Source organism: Notamacropus eugenii, chromosome 3, assembly GCF_028372415.1.
Source record: "Notamacropus eugenii isolate mMacEug1 chromosome 3, mMacEug1.pri_v2, whole genome shotgun sequence".
In the NCBI taxonomy this organism is placed as follows: Eukaryota; Metazoa; Chordata; class Mammalia; order Diprotodontia; family Macropodidae; genus Notamacropus; species Notamacropus eugenii.
The window spans coordinates 88,141,306-88,164,279 of NC_092874.1; the positions used below are offsets into that span (position 1 = coordinate 88,141,306).

The following is a 22,974-nucleotide window of genomic DNA, read 5'->3' on the forward strand; positions in this document are numbered from 1 at the left end:
TCTTGTATCTCTCGAGGATGAAAAAATGCTCTTTACCTGAAAAAAAAGTGAGGTAAACTAAAAAATAGAGACCTCCAGAATGTTTTTAATCCTACTGTCTAATCTAAAATAGTTAAAGATTAGAGCACTAGCATATTAATATTTATTTGAAATATTTCCCTTAGATATGTTCATGAAAAGAGGTAGCTTGGTATTACTATAGATGGAGTATTGGGCTCCAAGTCATAAAGCCCTGAGTTCAAATCTTGTCTCTTGACATTTGTTAACAGATCAAGTCCCTTGATCTTTACATATATAGGAAACTCCCTAGGACTTATATATTAAGGCATAAATTGTGCTTTACAGTGATGGGAGGGAATCCCCAAAAGGGAGTTCCTTAGACTGACTAATCTTTCTTTTATTTGCATAGTCCCATATTTATGAAAGACTTTCTACCTTTTTGAATTTATGCCCAGATTTTCAGGAATGTATTTCCTTGCAGAAAGCATGCCATATTCTATCGTCCTAAAGACAAATTGAAATTTGGCTTTTGAAAAAGGATGTTACTTGAAAACATTTAGCTCTCATAAAAAAGGGATCTTCCTTCCTTCCTTCCTTCCTCCCTTCCTTCCTCCCTCCCTCCCTCCCTCCCTTCCTCCCTCCCTTCCTTCCTCCCTCCCTCCCTCCCTCCCTCCCTCCCTCCCTTCCTCCCTCCCTCGCTTCCTTCCTTCCTTCCTTTCTTCCTTCCTCCCTCCCTCCCTCCCTTCCTCCCTCCCTCCCTCCCTCCTTCCTTCCTTCCTTCCTTTCTTCCTTCCTCCCTCCCTTCCTTCCTTCCTTCCTTCCTTCCTTCCTTCCTTCCTTCCTTCCTTCCTTCCTTCCTCCCTCCCTCGCTTCCTTCCTTCCTTCCTTCCTCCCTTCCTTCCTTCCTTCCTTCCTTCCTTCCTTCCTTCCTTCCTTCCTTCCTTCCTCCCTCCCTCCTTTCCTTCCTTCCTTCCTTCCTTCCTTCCTTCCTTCCTTCCTTCCTTCCTTCCTTCCTTCCTTCCTCCCTCCCTCCCTCCCTCCCTCCCTCCCTCCTTCCTTCCTTCCTTCCTTCCTTCCTTCCTTCCTTCCTTCCTTCCTTCCTTCCTTCCTTCCTCCCTCCCTCCCTCCCTCCTTCCTTCCTTCCTTCCTTCCTTCCTCCCTCCCTCCCTCCCTCCCTTCCTTCCTTCCTTTTCCATTTTGTGACTTATCTCACCCAGCCTGGCAGTGTTGTAGTTACTCATGGGTGATCCCATTATTGATTGCCATACAAGTTTTGACTTGCTCTGTTTCCAGCCTGGACTGCTTAGTCCTTCCATAGGCAGCCTGAGGGCTTGCTTCCCTCCCAGGGACTCACCATATTGGTGCCATACTTTGTGAGGATACCTGATTGGTATTAGCCCTATTATACCTCAGAACTCCTGTGTTCAAGCAGTTTATAGCAGTTTTAGTTTATAGGCTATTTCTAGCCTCCCTAGCAGCAGGGACGACAGGGGAAGCACCACCACACTGCTTCTTAAGTAGCTCTATTAGAAAGTTCTGCTTTATGTTGTCAAAATCTATTTCCACCGATTGGCCCTTTGGAGCTACGCAGAATCTGTTTAATCCAGCTTTCACATAATAACCCTCTAAGTATTTGAAGGCTGTCTGTCAGGGCTCCTGACCCCACCAAGTGTTTTTCCTCCAAGCTCTTAACCTACATAATATGTATTAGTTTATTTAATACGATATGCTTTAAAGGTCTTATTAACCTAGTTGTTTTTCCTTTGCTCCAGATTATCTTTGATCTTGAAACCTGAACATCCTATCCTAAGTATGACCTAACCAACACAAAGTACAAAGGAACAAAGGTGAATTTTTGTTCTGGACACTAGATTCTGTTACCCATGGTTCAGGGACACTTCCCTCTCTCCCCAGCATTCTTAGTGAATCATCCCCAAGAGACCAGGTTCTTTTTTCTGCTTCTGCCCTTACTCCAGTGTAAAATTCCAGGTTGGTCTCTGAAAACAAGGCCTATATATGGTCTCCCCAAATGTAAGTCATTGTGTTCTTCCCATGGAAGTATAGTGTACAAAATGGGGATCCAGCATGGAGCAGCTCATTTCCTCCAGTGCAGAAACTGTGCATGATATAACAGGTCAACAGGTGAGCAAAACAAGGAAGCATAAGATTTAAATAACCCATTAGAGTTATTACTTTCCCCCTCCCCCAAGGTAAAAACCCTTTATGGGCCTGCAGAATAGGCAAGCCTTAATTAGTTCAATGCTTTATTATGAGAGTTGGCAAAGTCCATATCTCCTGCTCTGCCTTGTAATAGTTTGGTTAGCTACAGACTCCTTTGGTTGGCAGAGCTCTTATCCAAAGAGCATGTACTTAGAAAAATCTCCCTTTGGACTAACAACTGAACTCTGGAATTTGGGAATCTTGTATTCAGGGATTTTTCATGCAGCAGCTCCTAAGGATGGAAACATCTTTCTCAGGATCACTAGTTAATTGGATTGTTCTTATAAAAAGGTAACAAAGGTAGAAAGCCTAGGAACTATGTTTGCCTGGATAAGCATGCAGTCTTCCACTGGGAGGTCTTGCCTTAAGTTACCATTGCTGCTGGTGAAGGGAGAGAAATCCTTTTCCCTCACCTTGCATGGAATTCCAAGGGAGAGACAAGAGTCCATCTCCCTTAACTGGTGCCAATCTTGAGGCAGCTGCAGTCACCAAGGACCAATCAGAACTTCACTATGCCATCTCAGAAAGGGGTTAATGCATTTGTCCTGCTCTATAGGAGGTGCCTTCTTTCCACAAAGGTCAGTACCCTGTAATCTCATTGGACATTCTCCTATTAATCAAGCCAAAATAATTCTCTTAATGAAAGCTGAATGAAGCAGTTGGGAGGGGAATTAGTAATACTACTGTTATGATCAATTAAAATCCCAGTTTTTTTTTTTTAACCTCAACTGCTAGAAAGCTACTAACCTACTAAGTATAAGAACTGAAATTGATATAATATTTAGGCTATAAAGTCTGAGCATGATTGAACCTGAATTGGTTTAACTGGTTCTCACACGGATTCAGAGAGGAGAAGAGTAGTTTGTTAGTCATGGAAGAGTAGATTGTCATGCCTTCATCAGAAGCAGTTACCTTGGCCCCTAGAATGATGATTTGATTTTTCTCTCCTGAGCCAGAGCTGGGAGGGAAAAAAAGACTCCATTGCGGGGTCCCTAAATCTCTATGTTAGGTTCTCTTTATCTCTTTCTGGGTAATGTAATCTCTTCCCATGGATTCAATGATCATCCTTATGCAAATGACTCCCAAATCTATAAGTTAAGCCCTAAATTCAGCAGGTGGTTAGTTGGTGCTGTATTTCTAGCTGGATTGCTCCACAGTCGTCCCAAACTCAATTTGTCCAAAACAGAACTCGTTACGTATTCCTCCCCTATCCCTGAACTATCCTCTGCTGACTGGTTCATCCTCCAAACTTTCCTATTTCTGTCGAGGACACTACCACTTTGCCAATTACCTGGGTTTCTAACCTTAAAGTTATCTTCAACTCTTTTCTCTCAAACCCCACCATCTAATCAGTTGCCAATGCATATCAATTCTGCTACCACAACATAGCCCCCATTCATCACTATACACCATCCTAACTCTGGCCCTCTTCACCTATCACCAAGACTATTGCAAAAGACTAATTTGATTTCCAGTTTTCAGTCTACATGTGTGCCAAAACAGTCTTCCTAAAGCACAAATAATTATTTCACTTTACTGCTTCAGAAGGTTCAATGATGCCATAGTGCCTCTAGGAGAAAATATAAAATCAGCTTGACATTTAAAACAAATGATCTGTCTTCAGCCTACTTTTCAGGTTTATTTCATACCACTCTCCTTAAGATACTTCTGTTTCAGACAGACTGGCCTTTTCCCCAAGTTTCTCAGTTCCTGCTTCTTTGTCCCAAGTACCTGCAATAGTTTTTCCTCCCCTCTTCCTTGTAGAATCTCTAGCTTCAATTATGTCCTAGTTCATAAGCCATACTTCCTATTCCCCTAATTCTTTGAGTTTTCTCTTTCCTTAAATGACCTGATATAGAATATAAGCTCCTTGAGGGCAGGGACCACTTCTATCTTGGTATCCCTAGCACCTAGCATGGTGCCTTGTACAGATGCTTAATAAATGCTTGTTTTATTGGATGAGAGTAATTGGATAAGAATAATAGTACCCTCTACAAAATCTCCAACAGGTGACCAGTCAGCTCCAACTGGAGGAAGCATCAACTACCTTTCAAGGCTACCCATTTCACATTTGGATAGCTAAAATTGTTCTAAGATTTAAATTTTGAATAAGGAAACAAATCTTCATATACCAAAGTCTAGTTTCTTAGGAAATATTTTTTTACTTGATAGGGTATATTTGTAACAAAAAAAAAATAGAAACTCTCCTATGTTTATCATAATTTATACAGGGAAGTATAGTTGCTGTTGTATTATATTAAGGGATGAAAATATTTTGCAGACTTAACTTTTGAAGGGTAGATTTCTTTTTCATTTTGTAGTTTAGCTATACAAAGTTTTTACATAGAACAGTAATATTTCTCCCTAAAACAAAGTGAAACATGCGTGTGTGTGTGTGTGTATACACATACACAGTCATTCCTTCCACATCATGACTTTCCCCATTGCAGTTTCGATACATCGTGAGTCAGCATAAAAAATTAAATGGAAACTTTTTGGGAGTTTTGCAGAAGCCACAGATGACACACATAGGCCAGGAGATGACAGAAAAAGTTTAGAAACTCAGAAATGCATAAAATATGTATATATACAGTATTGTATTATATCAACATATTTTATCTTTTAATTTCATAATAATTCAGACTTCTCTGGTATGAAGAGATGGCGAAAAATTTTTGCATAGATTTCCCAGAACGTGGGAGTGCCACGCTTCCTTTCCATGCCATATCCCACTGATGTGGAAGGGATAATTGTATGTATATATATGAAAGTTTTGTTTTTAAAAAAGACAATTAACAATAAAGGGGGAAGCTAGGTGGCGTAGTGAATAGAGCACCAGGCCTGGGATCAGAAAGACCTAAGTTAAAATCTGGCCCCAGACACTTCCTAGCTGTGTCATACTGGGCAAGTCATTTGACCCTATTTGCCTCAGTTTCCTCATCTGTAAAATGAGCTGGAGAAGAAAACCACTCCAATATCTTTGTCAAGAAAACCGCAAATGGGATCAGAAACAACTGAACATTAACATCAAATAACTAATAAAGAAAATCAGGAGCTTAATATATAATAATAATGTATGTATTTTTCTGAAGAAGTTAATTTCTTACCATGTAAATGATAACAGTAGGCAAATTGTGAAGTACAGGTGGTGTCCAGATGTCATCTGCTGCTGCTCAGTCATGTTGTTATATCACCAAGAGGAAAGTTAGTTGCTTCTCTCTTGCTTCTGTTCTGAGGGGCCCTGGCCTAGAGGCCATGTTCCTACAAATGTACACTGGAGTTACCAAGGACCATTGCCCCTAACGGTTATTGTGCTGATGCAGGACATCACCTAAATTGATGAGTTGCCACAGAAATGTCCTTGGCTTCCAGTTCCATTGTCTTTTTTACTGAATTCTCCCTGGCCCAAAGGAATGTTTGGGAGGGGTATTAAAAAACCCTCCCTCCTCCGGTTGGGAGGAGCTTATCTTTTCTGTGTGTGTTGCCAAAATGAATCATGTCAGAAGCTTGCCATTCTCCTTTCCAGGTTGTCACATGGAGCTAACCAGCTTCCCTTATGACCTTAGATACATGTAGGACCTCTCGGATTCTGTCCTGAGGTAAATGTTCTCTCCAGGCTCAGAACTTTTTCTCTGGGGGTTCTGGTATATGGAACTCTTTCTCAGGCCCACCACAGATTTTGTTCGACTAAAGAACAAAACATCCTGTGGGAGCCCTATTTGGTTCAAAACCTATTTCCTTTTCCCTGCTTCTTTCTTTATAGTCAGTCAGAACTACATAGGAAAGAGTTAGTTTGTTTAATTGTTGTTTGGTCATTTTAGTCATGTCCAACTGTCCATGACCCCATTTGGGGTTTTCTTGGCAAGGATACTGGAGTGATTTGTCATTTCCTTCTCCAGCTCATTTTACAGATGAGGAAACAAAGGGAAACAGGGCAAATGACTTGCCCAGGGTCACACAGATACTAAGTGTCTAAGGTGGGATCTCAGGTTTTCTTGACTCTAGACCTGGTGCTGTACCACCTAGCTGCCCCTGGAACAGTTATCTGAAATCTAATTTCTGAAAGGGTATTGACAATTTAGTGACTGGAAATTTCCATTGTCTAACTACTCGTTCTTCTGTATTAAGTGACCCAGTCTTAAATCTGAACATAACTTTTAAGAAAACTGAGAATTTGCTGGCCGACCTCATCATTTTTGAAATATGATGTCAATTTATAAAAATAATGAATTCTTCCTTGTGCTTCAGTGGGGATGAGCAGTGTGTACAGTACAGTCTTAAGCAAAATCTCTGGCTATTCTTTTAAAATTAAGACAACTTTTCTCAAAATTATGTAACTTTTCTGGAATAGAACCATGTAATTTAATGTAAATTTAGCATTCAAGAATTCTCTTTTGATAATAGGAGCGGCAGAGGGGACAAGTATGTATTTCTCCTAAGGAAAAATCCTCCAAAGCCAGGAGACAAGTGTGATGAAACATATGTGAGCAAGACAAGAGAACAGTCTCCCGGGAATGTTGATTATCAGTTTTTTCTGAGGGTGTAAACAGAAGATGATTGCTCAAAGAGAGGGGTGTAAGGCAAATGGAACAGTCAAATATCTCTTGATGAAATGCCTGCAACACAAGAAAATTTTTAAAGGACTGTTACTTGGGCAAAGATTTAAACAGTAGTCAAATATGTCAAGAAATAGCCTACCTGATAAGATCCATAGAGCATTCTTCTCCACTACACAGTATTAAACACTTAACAGTTTACAGAACACTTTCCTCACAACAAACCTGTGAGGTTAATATTTAGTGAGGGTTAGATTGACTGGAAATTTCCATTGTCTATTTGTGTATTAAATGACCCAGTCTTAAAATTGAACACAACTTTTAAGAGGACTGAGACTAAATTTTGTGGACAGATCCCATCATTTTTGATATATGATTTGAATTTCTAAAAAAATAAAAAATAAACACTGCCTAGTAGATCTCACTTGTGATGAGCAGTATGTACAATATTCACTTAAGCAAAATCTCTGGCCACTCTTTTAAAACTGAGATAAACTTTTCTCAAAATGATGTATATAATTTTGGGTATATGGGTATGATTGATGGTCAGACCCTGTGCTTTCACTGGTGTAAAAGATCATAGACTCAAAGTTCTAGAGTTGGAAGAGATCTCAGAGTCCATCTGGTCCAGACCCCCTCTTCCCCATTTTATAGGTGAGGAAACATAGGTTCAGAATGATAAAGTCATGGTGACTCCAAGCCTATTGTTATTCCTGCTGTACTGTCTTGCTAGGTGGATAGAATGTTGGGATTGGAATCACAGAGACTTGAGATCAAATCCTGACATAAACACTTATCTGTATGATCCTGGGCAAGTCACTTAACAGCTGTTTTCCTTAATTTCTTCTTTTGCAAAATGGCAATAATATTAGTCCCTATCTACCAGGGTTGTTCAGGATCAAATGAAATGATAATATTTGTGAAGAGCTTTACAAACCTTAAAGTGTTGTATAAATGTTAGCCATTATATCTATAATGATAATAATGAAGAAAAATAGATTTAAATAATGCTATCTGGAGTTAATTTTTTTATGAAAGGCTTAAATAGTCTACCACCAAGTTGTGACAAATTGCTGTGAAAAAGCAAATTACTTCATATATTTTGAATATTTCTAAGAAATGATTCCTTTTTACCAAATAGCATGAAGTAACTTATTCATCAATATAATAAAAAAAAACAAAACCCACTTGGTTTTAAGTGACCACCATCTGGTAATTACCAGCTTCTTTGGACATCTTCATATTTTTATGTTAAAATAAGTTTTAAGGTTCTCTGTGCTTGATGCTTTTTTCCAGTCCAATTCCTTGAAATCTTCCTCCTTATTTGTCTTTCCTTTCACTTTCTATCAGCCTCCATCCAGGGTTGTTTTTAGAGTTGTCAGAGTTGGAGATAGGCAGGACTTCGCACAAAACTAAAACTGTATGGCTAGTCTTCCCTTTTACAACATTTCCATTTTTTAAATATGTATTGAGGAGGTTGGGATGGGCAGGGGCTGCCAGTGAAACTGCTGGTGGTTGGAAGATGAAATTTGTTCCAGGAAGAAAAAGGTCAGTGCCACTAGTTCAAAGATTAGCTGTGGGTGAGGAGACAACAGAATCGCAATAGTTGGGGGGGGTGGGGTGGGCACAAGCTAGGAAAGACCAACTGGTCCAAGGACACTTTTCCTTTGGATGTGTTGGCTAGCATCCTGCTTCTAAGAGTAGAAGCTGACACTCCTGTGGGCTTGGATGGATCATTCCCAACCTTTCCAAGGATAGGAAGCTTTGAGAAGGCTTGTTTGCATATGAGTAATTTAGTTTAGAAAAGCAGCTAAACTAGAGGGAGAGATAATATACTTCTCTTCAGAACATGGATTGTTATGGTACCTTTTTACTGTCTGCTAATTTGCATGGACCCACAGGAGGAACAGTTTTAAATAAACAAAAACCAAACAACCAAACAAACGTGGTCATTCAGAATCCCAGAATTGTTTGGATATGGATATTTGGTAAAAGGCTATGGCCTGGTGGTAGCATAGCCTACAGAGATGAAGATTTGGAAAACATACTAGATAATCACCATAAGTTAATATGGAGTCTCTCAAGAGGAAGAATTATTGAAGAAGAAAATCTAAGTCAAAAAGCCATGAAGTGCCAAGGGAGCACATCAGGGAGAGTTCTGATAGTCCCTTAGGACTAAGGGCTCCTGATCTTTTCAAATGAGCACAGAAGTATTTCAGCTCAGAACTGAAGGTGATTCTACAGGGAGCAAGGGTGAGGGATCAAGAAAGTGAGTGGAGCCTGGACAGTGGAAGTTCAGATAGAGAAAGCAGCCTGAAGGGGTGGAGCTGGCCTGGAAATCTTCAAGACTGTAATATGATATCTCCATGTTCTCCTTGGACTTTCTAATGGGAGCCTGAACCCACATCCTTTAAGCCTGGGAAAAGTTTGTTTACGTTTTTTTTGTTATAAAGTTTATATTGTCTTCATAAAGTTGTCCATCGGCATTTGCTAGTTTAGGTGAGAATGCCATTGGGAAGAGGAAACTTGAGGGGAAAGAAGAAAAAAGAGGTTTTACACTAAGGTGTTTTGTTAGAACACTAGCTTTGGCTAGGGGTTTGAGCAGAGGGAGAGACAGAGAGAATTATAGATCTTTTGTGTTACAACTCCTGTTCTTTAGTTCTGTCTGGCCTTTCATGACCCCATTTGGGGTTTTCTTGGCAAAGATACTGGAGTAGTTTTCCATTTCCTTCTCCAGCTCATTTTACAGATGAAGAAACTGAAGCAAACAGGGTTAAATGACTTGCCCAGAGTTATATATCTAGTAAGAGTCTGAGGCTGGATTTGAAATCAGGTAGATAAATTTTCCTGACTCCAGTCCCTGCACTTTATCCTCTGATCCACCTAGCTGCCTACAACTTCCTAGAGAGTTTTATAAGAGGAAGCCCATCTAGGAAATGAATTAGCTTACTGCCCTGCCTCAACACTGTTAGAGACAACATGCCTTCTTGTCTCCTGAAAAAATGTGTTGCTTTCTTATTGGTAGTTAGTACAGTTAGAGTTCAGTAAACAAACAAACAAACAAACAAAACCCCAGTAACTCTAAGTCGACCTGCATTTGTATTTTCTCCCAGTCATCTTCTGTAATTTCCCGATCACGCCTTTTTTCGAACTGCTGAAGAATGCTTCTGTTTGCAGCTATGCAGTAATCAATTTCAGAAAAGAGCTCTTCTATGTTTGTGTCATATGAAGACAAGATCCTGTTGCTGATTTCTGTGAACTAAGAAAGGAGGAAAACTTATTTATTATTAATTTTTAAATTTTGGATTAGTTTAAAGCAAGCAAAATGTTGAATTTGGGTTTAGGTAAGAAATCAAACAATTCTGTGAGCTCAGCTGCCCTAATGGCTGTGGGGCATTTTAGATAAGTAAGTCACTTATTAAGTGTTTACTGTGTGCCAGTCATTGTGCTAATAAGCACTAAGAATACAAATATAATAGAAACAAAAAAGATTTCGTCAAACAAAATGATAATTATAAGGCAATGTGCCAAAACTTATGGGATGCATCTAAAGCAGTTCTAAGGGGGAAATTTATATCTCTAAATGCTTTCACCAACAAAAGAGAGAAACAAGTCAATGAACTGATTATGCAATTAAAAAAACTTGAACAAATAAAAAAATCCCCAACTGGAAAATAAGTAGAAATTCTGAAAATCAAAGAAGAGCATACTAAAACTGAAAGCAAAAAAGGTCATTGAATTCATTAATAAACCTAAGAGCTATGGTTTTTATTGAGAGGGGAAACTAATAAAATAAAGAGTTAGAAAGTGTGATCAGAAAATGAGAGAGGAAAACCAAATTGTTTGTATAAAAATGAGAAAAGGAAAACTTATAACAATTGAAGAAGAAATAAAAGAAATTATTAAAAATTATCTCACTCATTTGCATATTAGCAAAACTGAACTTGGACGAAAGAGATGAATAGACAAAATATGAAATACTCAGAATAGGAAAGGAAGGAATATACTATTTTAAAAATCCAATATCAAGAAAAAGAAAATGAACAAGCCATTAGTGAATTCCAAAAGAAAAAACTCCATGATTAATGGATTCACGGTGAAATATATTAAACATTTGAAGAACAACTAATTCCAAAGACAGTAAAATAATAAGAGAAGGTACCATTAATTCTCTTGCTATGATACAAACAAAGTTTTGATACATAAACTAAGGAGAGAAAGCAAAGAAAGGAGATTACAAATCTTTAAGGAATATTGATACAAAAATTTTAAATAAAATATTAGCAACTAGGTTACAGTAACATATTAAAAACATCATTCACTAAGACCAACTTGGGTTTATACCGAGATTTCAAGGTTGGTTCAAAATAAAGAAGACTAATAATATAATAGGTCATGTTAATAATATAAATAGTAAAACTAATATGATGATGTCAATAGATGCTAAAAAAACTTTTGGCAAAATTCAATACTTATTTTTATTAAAAACTCTAGGAATCATAGGAATAAATGGACCTTTTTAAGAAAATATATAGTACATAGTATTTTATTTAAATCCAAGAGATGTAATGGAGTAAAGTTAGAGACCTTTCCAGTAAGATAAGGGGTAAAGCAAGGATGCCTATTATTTAGACTACTATTTAACAGTGCTAGAAATACCAGTGATAGCAAAAAACAAAAGAAAGAAATCAAAAGAACAAGCATAGGCAAAGAGAAAACAAAATTATTGATTTTTGCAGATGATAACATGATGTGCTTAAAGAACCACAAAGAATCAACAAAATTAATTGAAAATAGTGTACTCATTAGTGCATATAATGAATCCTATGAAGTGGTTGCTTATTGGCACTATGAAGTTATAATTATGTAAAATATAGTAATTGATTTTAGTTCAATGCTAACATGCAGTACAAATTTAAACAATGCAGACACTGTGGAATTAATTATTTGCCCTAATTGGGATGTACATAGAAACATTTCTCAGCCTATACCTCCAAAGAAATCAAAAAAAGAGGAAGAGGATCTATATGCACAAATATATTTAAAGCAGCTCTTTTCATGGTAGCCCAAATTTTGAAACTAAGGGAATATCTTTCTAATGGAAAGTGCCTAAACAAATTGTAGTATATGAATGCAATGGAATATTATTGTGTCATAAGAAATGATGAAATAGAAAATATGAGAAGAAACTGGGAAAACTTCTATGAACGGATGCAGTGTGAAGTGAAAAACGAAACAATTCAATGATAACAATAGAGAAAATCAACTTGGAGAAACTTTAGAATTGTGATCAATGTAATGATAAATTATGTGTTCAAAAGAATGAAGATGAAATACTCCACTCACTTCCTGCCAGAGAGGTAATGAATTTAAAATGCAGAAAGAGACATATTTTCAGACATGGTTATGTGGGAATTTATTTTGCAAGACTATGTAACAATGTATTGAGGGATTTGTTTTTTATTTGCACAGTGGGGGAAGGGTAGATGAATGTTACTTGAAAAAAAAAAAGAAGAGGAGGTGAGATTAAGGGACATACAAAGGGGATGGCCTTGCTAAAGAGAAGGGTCACTTCTTAATCAGATCTGAATGAAAGCAGAGATAGTGAAGATGATGTCAGGGATGTGAGATGAGAAAAACTAAAGGAGAAGGAGCTCAGAGTAATGTTCTCTCTCTCTCTCTGAAACAGGTGGAAGGGAAGGGACTAAGCAGTTATATGGTACCTACTATGTCTCAGGCATAGTGAGAAGTGCTTTTTACAAATATTTAATCCTCACAACAATCATGGGATGTAAGTGCTCTTATTGTCCTTATTTTGCAGTTGAAGAAAATGAAGCAAAGGGAGGTTGTGACTTGCCCAGGGTCACACAGCCAGTAAGTGTCCGAGGCTGGATTTAAGCTCAGCACTTATTGACTCCAGGGCCCACACTCTAGCCACTATGCCACCAGCAGCCTCTAAGTATGAGGTCAGGTCCTTAGGTGAGAAGATTAGGAGAAAAGGGTGCCATGGGAATCTGAAGAGAAGAAAAGATTTGGAGCAAATACTTTAATAAATGCAAAGAGATAAAAGAGTAGGATTGCCTTGCTTCAGAGAGGGCCTAGTTGAGATCACACATTTGTAGTGAATCAATTGGCATGGTTTTGTGACTTCTTCCAGATCTGTTGAGCATTACCTGAATAGGAGTGGAGGAAGGAGATGGTGGGAGTAATACAGGCTTGGGATTTGGCACGACTTGATCAACAACAGGACAAGTGTGCAGGGGATATGAGAGCAGAACATAATATAGATTGCACTGATGCACCAAGAGGTCAAAGCTGGGGAGGAGAGGGTAGCCAGAGTATGCATGAGGACTTGGGAAAAGTACTGAGGGATGGAAGGATTAGACATTGTAGTATGGGCAAAGAGTGTGTGTATATGTGGGGGTGGGGATAAGACAAAAAGAAAGATGGAATAATAGAAGATTATGGTCAGGTAAAGGAATTTTGGAGTTATTGACCATAGTGGTGGAATTCTTTTGGGTGATAGCAAGATTAGAGGTATGACTGTCCCTATGTGTAGGTCATGTATGTTGAGTAGACTGAAGAACTGAGAAGTTAGGGTATTTGACTGGACGTCAGATATGTTGAAGTCCTTTCCTATAAGGGCAGAGATGGAGAGGAGAAAGAGACTTTGAACAAGTCCTTGGACTTACGAAGAAAAAGGAATGTTCTGTAAGTTGTTTCAATAATTGCCACCAGGATCTGATTGGGTGATATATTTGGATGGTATAAGTGTCAAAAGAGGGAGAGTTGCTAAGTGATGATGGCAGTTTTACAGAGGAGGAAACTGTGGTTCAGAGAAGTTAAGTGAATATCTCATAGTCACATGGCTAAGTAGAATTTGAACCCATACCATGCTACCTATCATCTCACACTGCCTCTCAGTAGATAGCTGTTAAAAGATCTATCTAGCAGTTTTTAGTTACAGAGAATGTTAAACTGCCTAAACATTAATTAGTGCATTACTAAGTAAACTATGGTGTATCAGGGCAATGGAACACTACAGGGACTTGCAAAGTGATAATCACTTCATTCAATCTATGATCTCATCAGTTGGAGTACTGCTTCCTTCCACAAGTATAGATGCATAACTTCTCATTCTCTAGGATTCCTGTCCATGTCCCAACATCCTCTAGTGAGGATCCACCCAACTTGCTGAAGACCTTCCTCTGGGTGTTTTAGTATCTCACAGGCTACATTGACATGTGATTCAGTTTCTCTCATAGCGTGTCAACTGATTGGTTGTTGGGCAGATTATCTACAGTTAATGTCTGTAGATAATGTAAAAATTGTGTTTCTTAGTTATTCTCTGCTGCCTTTTTGGTGGCTACTGTGTCAGCACTATGGCAGTAGAATACTGCCTACAACTGAGGGTCATTTAGAATTTTTATCTGTTTCAAGAATTAACATGAGCAAATTGAAAATAACAGGAATATAAAAATTTTTGGGAAAATGCATATGAAATTATTTAAAACAAAGAAAAGGAAATATGCAGAACAGTACATGTACTGACTGTCTACATAAAAGGAAAATTGTATACATATTGAACTGAGTAGACAAAGAATAGTAAAGGAATAGAGAGGGAATAACTAATAAGATGCTTTGGATTTACTATATGTAAAATGAATTTTATACACACACAGACACACATATACACATATATATGTAGTTGTAATCTATTTTGTTTAAAAATAAGTGCATGATAAATTCCTTATTTTTTTAAAGTTCCATGAGATGGATGGCAGAAATTCATATAAGCACAATAATTTTTTTTCCATTCCAATCATCCATTATGATGTTATGTATTGTGCCCTTGGTTCTTTAATTCCAGTAAGGTGGCTCTCCAAGGGGCATTAAAAACTTCACTATTCTCATGGACAAAATGCTGGAGGGAAAAAAAAAACTAAGAAAGAGGAATTCTGAGAAGCAGTGTGTTGTAAAAGAATGAACGCTGGATTTGGAGTCAGAAAACTGGAGTTCAAGTTGGTTTCTGCTGTTTGCCAGACCATGGTCAGTGTCACTAAGTTCCAGTTTCCTTATCTGCTATATGGAAATGATACCTGTGGTTGTGAATATCCACTGAGATTATGAATGTAAAGCACTTTGTAAAACTCTGTAGTCCAAGGATATTATTAGAACCCAGTGTGAAATAAGCAACTTGGCTTTTGATGCCAAATGATATCTCTGGAGGAGGGGAGTCTTGTGCATGTTTTTTTTTTTTTTAAATATCAAAGTTAAAAAAGGAAGAAAAGGGAGTAGAGTCTTTCTCTGAAGCCTTCAACAGGAAGGAATAGGAATGGTAATAGTTACATATATGGATAGTGAGAAAAGACAGCAGAGAGTTGCTGTTCTTTAAATTTTGTTCAGAAATTATTAAATGCGGTTTAATTTTTTCTATATTTAAACATTTTTTGTTTATGTCTTTATAGGACTCATAGTTCTCTTCTTCTCACAGAGTTAGAACACATGGCATCTTAGAAATCATCTAGTTTAACCTCCTCATTTTACATGTCTCGGAGATCCATCCTTTATATCAAGGGGGAAAAAAGTCAGTTTAGCAAAACTCCACTTCCCAGTGTGACTATAATTCCAGACTGTTTTCAGTCCCCCACAGTCCCCCAGCTCTACAAAGAACGGAGAGGGGTGTGCTCTCCTAGCTCTTCTTTATGGTCAGGCTTCATCATTATAATTCACAGCATTTGGTTTTGGTTATTTTGTTATTGTCCTTTCCATTTATTGTTGCTGTCATTGTGTACTTTGTTTTCTTGGTCCTTCTTACTCCATTTTGCGAAATGTTCCTGTGCTTCTCTGTATTCATCATTTCTTACCAAGAGGTAAGAGTCCATTCCATTCATGTGCCACACTTTGCTGGCTACTCCCCAATCTAGAGCTATTCACTCTGCTTTCCAATTTTTGCTATTACACTAGGTGCTTCTATACTTTGGTGTACATGGGAAGCTTTCTTTATATCACTGAACTCCTTGGGGTATATACCTAGCAACAGGGTTTGGTAAACACTCCAAAAAGTCATGTTTCCCATGTATGTTTTAAGAGAGAGTTTTGATTCAAATAAGATTTGGAAAAGCATGCTATCTCTTCTTAAACCCTGACCTAAGATTTACTCTTTGGAATATATGGCCATAATATACTACCTCAACTTGGTGGCAATATACCTAAAATTGTAGCGACAGCTTTTTAAGGAGCCAATATATTCCTAAAGGAAATGAATCTTTACGAATGAGGCTTATAAAGTGACAATATTGATATAAAGTATTAGAAAAATTCAAAGAAAGGAGACATCAATATAGACTTGATGGAAAAAGCCCATTTTGAACCACCCCCTCCTTTTCTGCATTTCTCTACCTGATGATCATGTGACATGTTATTGAGACCTCCTTAGGACTTGGCTGCCTTCCTCAGGGTACACTCCATCTTATCAGGCCCTCTCTTCCCTTTCTTAAACTATGGCATCCAGAAGTGACTATAATACATTTGTCCCTACTCAATTTCATCTCATTAAATGTATTTCATTGTTCTAGTTTAGAAAGTTCTTTTGGAATTGCAATTGTGCCATAAAATGTACTAGGTACTTTTCTCAGTTCTGTATCCTCTGCAAATGTGATAAGCATGCCAGCTATGCCTTCATCTATTATTGATAAAATATTGACCAGAAAAGGGCCAAGGCCAAATTGCTGGATCACTTTGCTACAGATATTTCTCTAAGCTGATTTTGCCCTGAATTCTAGGCATAACTTTGGACGAGGCACTTCAACTCTTTGAAATGTGCTGGACTAGGTGATGCCTCCCAGGTCCTGCCCTTATTTCTCCTTTCTACTGGCCAAGTACCTTACACATCCTTCAGAGCCCTGTTCAAATGCTTCTTCTTTCATGAAGATTTCCAAGACAGGAAGCACTCAACTCCCTGAATTAACAAGCATTTATTGTTTACTATGTGCCAGGCCACTGTGCTAAGTGCTGGTGGATGGAAAGGCAAGAGTAATCCCTGCCCTTAAGGCAATTACATGCTAATGGAAGAGAGAACATGTAAATAACTAGATATATTACAAGATCTATCAGAATTGATGGAAGGTAATGTGAAGGAAAAGCACCAATGAGGGGAGTTTGTTTGCTTGTTTGTTTGTTTGTTTTGAAAGCTCTCTTGCAGAAGGCATGATTTGAGTGGAGTCTTGAAGGAATCCAGGGAAGTTAAGAAGTAGATGTAAAGGGGTAGAGTATTCTAGGTGTGGAGGGAAACTAGTGAAAAGACACAGAAAGGATATGTCATATTTAAGGAAAGTCAAGTAGGGCAGTGTTGCTCGATATGGTTGAAGGCTGAAAAACTAGGAAGGGTTATGAAGAATTTTAAATATTCGAGGACTTTATATTTGATCTTAGGGATAAAGAAGGATCTCCTGGAGCTCACTGGGAAGGGGAAGGGAGAGAGAATATGACATGGTCAGACCTATCCTTTAGACAAGTCACCCTGGCATTTGAGTGAAAGACAGACTGAAGCAGGGAGATAGACTGAGGCAGAGACCCCAGTTAGAAGACTACTGCAGTGAGTAGGCAAGAGAAGATGAGGGCCTGAATATATATATATATCTATATAGATATAGATATAGATAGATATAGATATAGATATATAGATATATACATATGATGTTATGATGGCAGAAATGATAAAATTTGGCAACTGATTGGCTGTGTGGGGTGATTACAAATCAGAGGTAAGGATGATGTTGATATTTTGAATCTGAGTGATTGGAAGGATTGTGGTACCCTCACCTGTAATGGGGGAAAGTCAGAAAGCAAGAGAATTTGGGGAGAAAGACAGTGAGTTCTGTTTGGAGTATGTTGAATTTGAGATGTTTATGGAACATGCAGGACAAGATATCTAAAAGGCATGCACGGCTAGCTTGGATGAGAGGCTGGGACTGGACATATAAATTGGGGAGTCACCTGCATGGGGATAGTAATTGAACCCAAGTGAGATAGTAGAGAGGGAGGAAAGAAGAAGGTTCAGTATAGGACTCCAGAGGCTACCCAGTTAGTGATCATGAGCTATGGGAAAAACCAGCAAAGAAGCTGAGACAGAGCAGTCAGAGAGTGAAAAGGAGAACCAGAGAGAGCAGTGTCTAGAGAGGGTCTGCAGGAGGAGGCGGAGGTGACTGCAGAGAGGCCAGGAGGAGGACGGATGGATGGATGGAGAAAAGTCATTTTACTGACTATAATTCCACCTGGCATTTTTTTGCCTGGCATTTTATTATGTCCTTCCTCTTTGTCTTGTCTTCCCCAGAAGACAGTAAGTAAGCAAGGAGAGGGTAAAAGTCAACTTTTCTGCTCTTCTCCATCCTCTTCAAAATTTGCATTATGCTTCACACATAGTAGGTACTCAATAGTTATAGATTTGATTTGAAGAGGGAACTGATTTAAATTGCAAATGACTTCTTGGCTATATATGTGGCAAGATTTTGGAAGATATTAAGATGAGTTCTGAATTTTCTCTTTAAGGTAGAACAGAGTAGAACACCACAAAGTCCAAAGAATCATTTCAAGTAACCTAAAGGGTAATGCGGAAGACATATAGTGGGTCTAAGTAAGTATAGCATATTATTAATGATGACATACTAGTAACAAATGGCATAAAAATATTAATCAGATATGGTAAAGAAAAAAAGTGGGCCAGTCATTTAGTGAAAAAAAGAGAATAAATGGGCAGCTGGAATACTTCATTGATATCAATGGAATATTAGAAGACTTAAGAGGGAGGCTGCCTTTCCTGAGGGCAGAGATTTTCTCTTTGTATCCCGAGAACAGTACCTGGTACATAGTAGGTGCTTAAATGCTTATTGATTGTAAATGGACTGATTGAAAAAATGTGACTAACATATTAAGTAAATTTTCTAAGGAGAACTTATGGGTAGCAATGGACAATACTTTATAGGATACGAAGACATGAGTGAAATTGCAAATTGTACCATTTGAGGAAAATAATCTTCATGGATGAGATCACAGATTCATTGAAGTATTTAAAGAACAGGGTAAAGAGCTTTATTTTCATGATTCTCAGGGTCACTTCCAGAACTATGATTAAATGATAACATACTCTATTAAGTGGCTAGGTAACATTTTATGGCATATTACCTCTATTGCAAATTTTTACCACACATATTATCTATAGTGTATAATGATATTTCTGATTGAAAAGTGAATTAACTTGACTGTTATTTTAAAGTATTAAAGGATCAAATAATAAGAATAGCCAGCATTTATATACTATTTTAAAATTTACAAAGCACTATATACTTATTATCTCATTGGTCCTCACAAGGACCTTGGAGGGAAGGTGCTACTATCATCCTCATTTTATAGTTGAGGAAACTAAGGGTAACAGAGGCCAGACGACTTGTTCAGGGTCCCACAGTTACTCTCTGAGGAAGGATTTTGATGAAAGTCTTTTGCTGCAGTGTTTTTGCCTACCACTCCCCTACCCCTATTCCCCCACCCCACCCCCACCAAGCTGCATTTCAGCATATATTTATTTTGTCCTGGTTATGTGCACCAGGTTTTACTGGGTATAAAGGGTGAGCTGGGGAGAGGGATCATGGTGAGGGTGGAAAGGGAACAGTGCCAAGAGGAATCAGTCTTATATTAGCTGGCAAATCCTGATGTTTAATTTTTTTCCTTCTTTGTTTTATTACTTCACTAAATACCATATTTAGATTATCTCTGGCAATTTGAGAAGCAGAATTTGGTAAAAAGAAAAAATCTGATTGATTTTAGTAAAAAAAAAATGTAATGCTTAAAATAATTTGACTCAACAGAAACATCCCAATCTAAGGGAAACAAAAGTTTGAAAAAGGAGAATTTCTGTTTTAAGTACGTGTTTTTCTTAATGTACATAAAACTATCCTATATATTTGAAATATGTGATTTATCTCAGTAACTAAAACATTGGGCTATTAATATATGAAACAATTTTCAGTCATTTACAAGTAACATACCAGATGCACATTAAAAACAATTAGCCTAACAAAAGCACCCAGGTGAACTTTGTCTACCAAGGAGACCTTTTAAAGTGATCCATCTTAATGTCAGCAAATTGCTTACTAATGTGTTGACTTATGGAAACTCTCAAAAGCAAAATGAAAAGACTGGAATTTACAGCATATCAATGAATCAGTTGATAAGCTTTTACTGGTTTAATGTCCTCCAAGTCTTGCTGCTTGGAGCCACTTCAAGTTAGCAACAGAATGTTTGCCATCTCCGGGTGATAAAGGAAGTCAAAGGACTAAACAAACTTCAAGACCATTACTCTGTTTGGTGAGATTTAAATGAAAATTGTCCAAGAAATCACACGCAGGCGGCGTGGGGAAGAAAAGGGGAGCCTAAAGTCAACTACATCATCTTACAAATTACTTACCTAACTTCTGAAACAATGGTCAGGACTTTTAGCTAAGGTAGAGATAATGTAAGCCATTTGAAAAGATTTAATTGCAGCAATAAAAGACCATACCTCAATCCAATGACATAGGCAAGCAAGGTTCCTAGATAAGGATCAAAGAAATTCAAGGACCAAACACACTACATTCTAGGCAACACTTGGGGCTTTCTGTACACAATGGTGACAGATATTAGCATAACATGGTTTCGGTGACCTTTCCAAGCTGCTTTGATCTAAATTAGTAAGAACTTGAATGAATTAGTGTAGTAGAGACTACTGTATCTGACCAATTTACTACTCTGGCAAGGATATTTCTGGCTGAAATTCTAATTCTGTTACACTTAAGTATATTAAACTCAACATTTGACCTCTGTTGTATTGCCACGATTTATTATCATTATTTTCTTGCCACAAGATTTCAATATATTCTGAAGGAATCAATACTTGTAACACTGTTTCCTTGAATTGTATTGTGAGTCGGTTTTGTTAGGACTATTGCAGTGACATTTGAAAGCACAGCAGATTTTGTACCACTAGTTAAGAAAAACAATTCTTTCTCACTATTATGCATGTACTTCAAGGAGATAAAAGTGAGGTCAAAATATTCACAGTCCTTTTAGTGGTATCAGAAGATTGGAAACAAAGTGGATGCCCATTCATTGGAGGATGGCTGAAAAATTGTGGTTTGTTAATAGAATAGAATATTGTATAATATTATAATAGAATAAAAGAAGGATAAATATGAAGAATTCAGAGAAACATTGGGAACACTTTAGCGGCCTGATGCAGAGTGAAGTAAGCAGAACAAAGAGAACAATAAACAATGATTATAATAATGTAAATGAAAACACTAAAAGACACCTGAAATCAGATTAATTGCAATATCTAATCTTGGTCCCAGAAAACAGATGATGAAACAGACATCTCTTCCCTCAGTATGAAGGTGCGAAATATTGCTTATTCTACCAAAAATGATAGTTTTGACAGTCTTCTTTAACTGTTTTTCCAGTTTGTAAGGAAAGGTTTAATGGAGGAAGAATAAATCAAGAAATTACTGTCAAAGTGCATCAATAAAAAAGAACAAAGACAAAAACAAAGCAACTCTCATTGTCCACAATATTTCTATCTGTGGAAATATGACACACAGGAAAACTAAAAGTGAGGAAAAACCTCAAGTACAGATAGGGATAAAAACTTAAGAATATAGAAGACAAGGTCATTTACAAGGACTCTACATTTTGAACTAGTCCAAAGGACACACACACACACACACACAAACATTTTGTTCAGATCCTGAAACTTTAAATAGTTAAGGAGTATTTCCTAAATGATTAAAAATGTTTAAAATACTAAATCTCTATCTTTCATTCCTTATCTCTTGAAATCATAGAATTTGAGAATTTCATTTGTTGGGGATGTGACTGATGGGATTCTTTCGTAGGCACATTTTGGATTGGACACTCCTAAGGTCTGTTCTAGTTCTTAGAGTCTGTGATAAGCCCCTTGAGGACAAGAACTGTTTCATCTCTTTCATCGTGTCCCAGTGGGGCCATCTGCAGTCATCCTAATCTATATCTTGCTACTGGATCCAGATGGCTCTGGAGGGAGAGAGTGAGGAAGGTAACTTTGCATAGTCCTGCCTCACTTCAATCCAGTTCACTTCCCAATGTCATGGTCCTTGTTAAGAATGAAGAACAAACAACAAACAACAGCAGTTGTACCCTAGTGCCTAGCATAGTGCCTGGCAAATAGCAAGCTCTTAATAAATGCGTCTTGATGGATCTAGTCTAACTGCCTCAATTAACCCATCTGAAGGGTCACAATGGTGGTTAAGTAGTGAAGTTAGGGTTTGAACCTAGGTTCTCTGACTCCAGTTACAATGTTCTTTCCACCATAACATTCTACCTCATTTATGCTTCCTTATCAGAGGGATCATATTTGACATAAACTTCTGCTATATTATATTACTTTGGTAACCCTTAAGCCAAGTATGGAAATCTCTAAAAACTTTATAAAGTTTTAAGCACATTTTAAAAGTTGGACAGTGGTGGTGGTGAATACATGTGGTCAAAAGGCAACATTGGAAGGGGCCAATAAAGGAAAAAACAGTAGCAACTATCTAATCACAAATGAAATTTAAAGGGACTCATGGCATGATGAAGTTATTTTCCTTTTAGCTTTCAACCTAGTTTTAAAAATGAAGGGGCCATTGGGAAAGTAATTTCTTATCTACTAAGCCTAGTTTTAGTCTCAAGGGCTGTGCTCTGTGCTTTATGTTCTAATTTTATACTTTTATTTAGTGCAGATTTTCAATTCAGAAAACCTTTTTGAAATGTATACATTAAAATGAACTGAATTCTGAGTTGAAATTGACATTCTATATTTAATTCAACAAAAACTTATTGTCCTACTACAGGCAAGATACTGTGCTAAGGAGTGGGAGTAGGGGGATAGGGAATTCAGAGAAGACAGGGTCTCTTCCCCTTTAGGAGTTAATAATGTAATTGAGGAAATGAGGGAGGTACATTTAAAGCTACAATGTAAAATGCAATCATCATTATTATCATTGCTATTCACATAGTGCCTAAAATGTGCCAGGTACTGTCCAAAGTGCTTTACGAATATAATCTTATTTGATATTCACAACAGTCCTGGGAAGAAGATGCTCTCTCCTTTTTTTTACAATTGAGGAAACTGAGGTAAACAGAGGTTGAA

General features: G+C 37.6%; 1 protein-coding gene across 3 annotated transcripts in view; it reads right to left on the reverse strand.

Moving 5' to 3' along the window:
- Nucleotides 1–6,549: 6,549 nt before the first annotated feature.
- RNF32 (ring finger protein 32) overlaps nucleotides 6,550–22,974 on the reverse strand; it is a 63,138-nt gene continuing 46,713 nt past the window's right edge. For 2 of the 3 annotated variants that reach the window (XM_072652103.1, XM_072652104.1), the window contains exons 8-9: nucleotides 9,868–10,035; nucleotides 6,550–6,836 (exon numbers count right to left, since the gene is read on the reverse strand). In XM_072652103.1, coding sequence (XP_072508204.1) covers nucleotides 6,594–6,836; nucleotides 9,868–10,035 — 411 coding nt within the window. In that variant the 3' untranslated portion in view covers nucleotides 6,550–6,593. The remainder of the gene's footprint in view (nucleotides 6,837–9,867; nucleotides 10,036–22,974) is intronic. The other variant, XM_072652105.1, reaches the window with a different exon arrangement.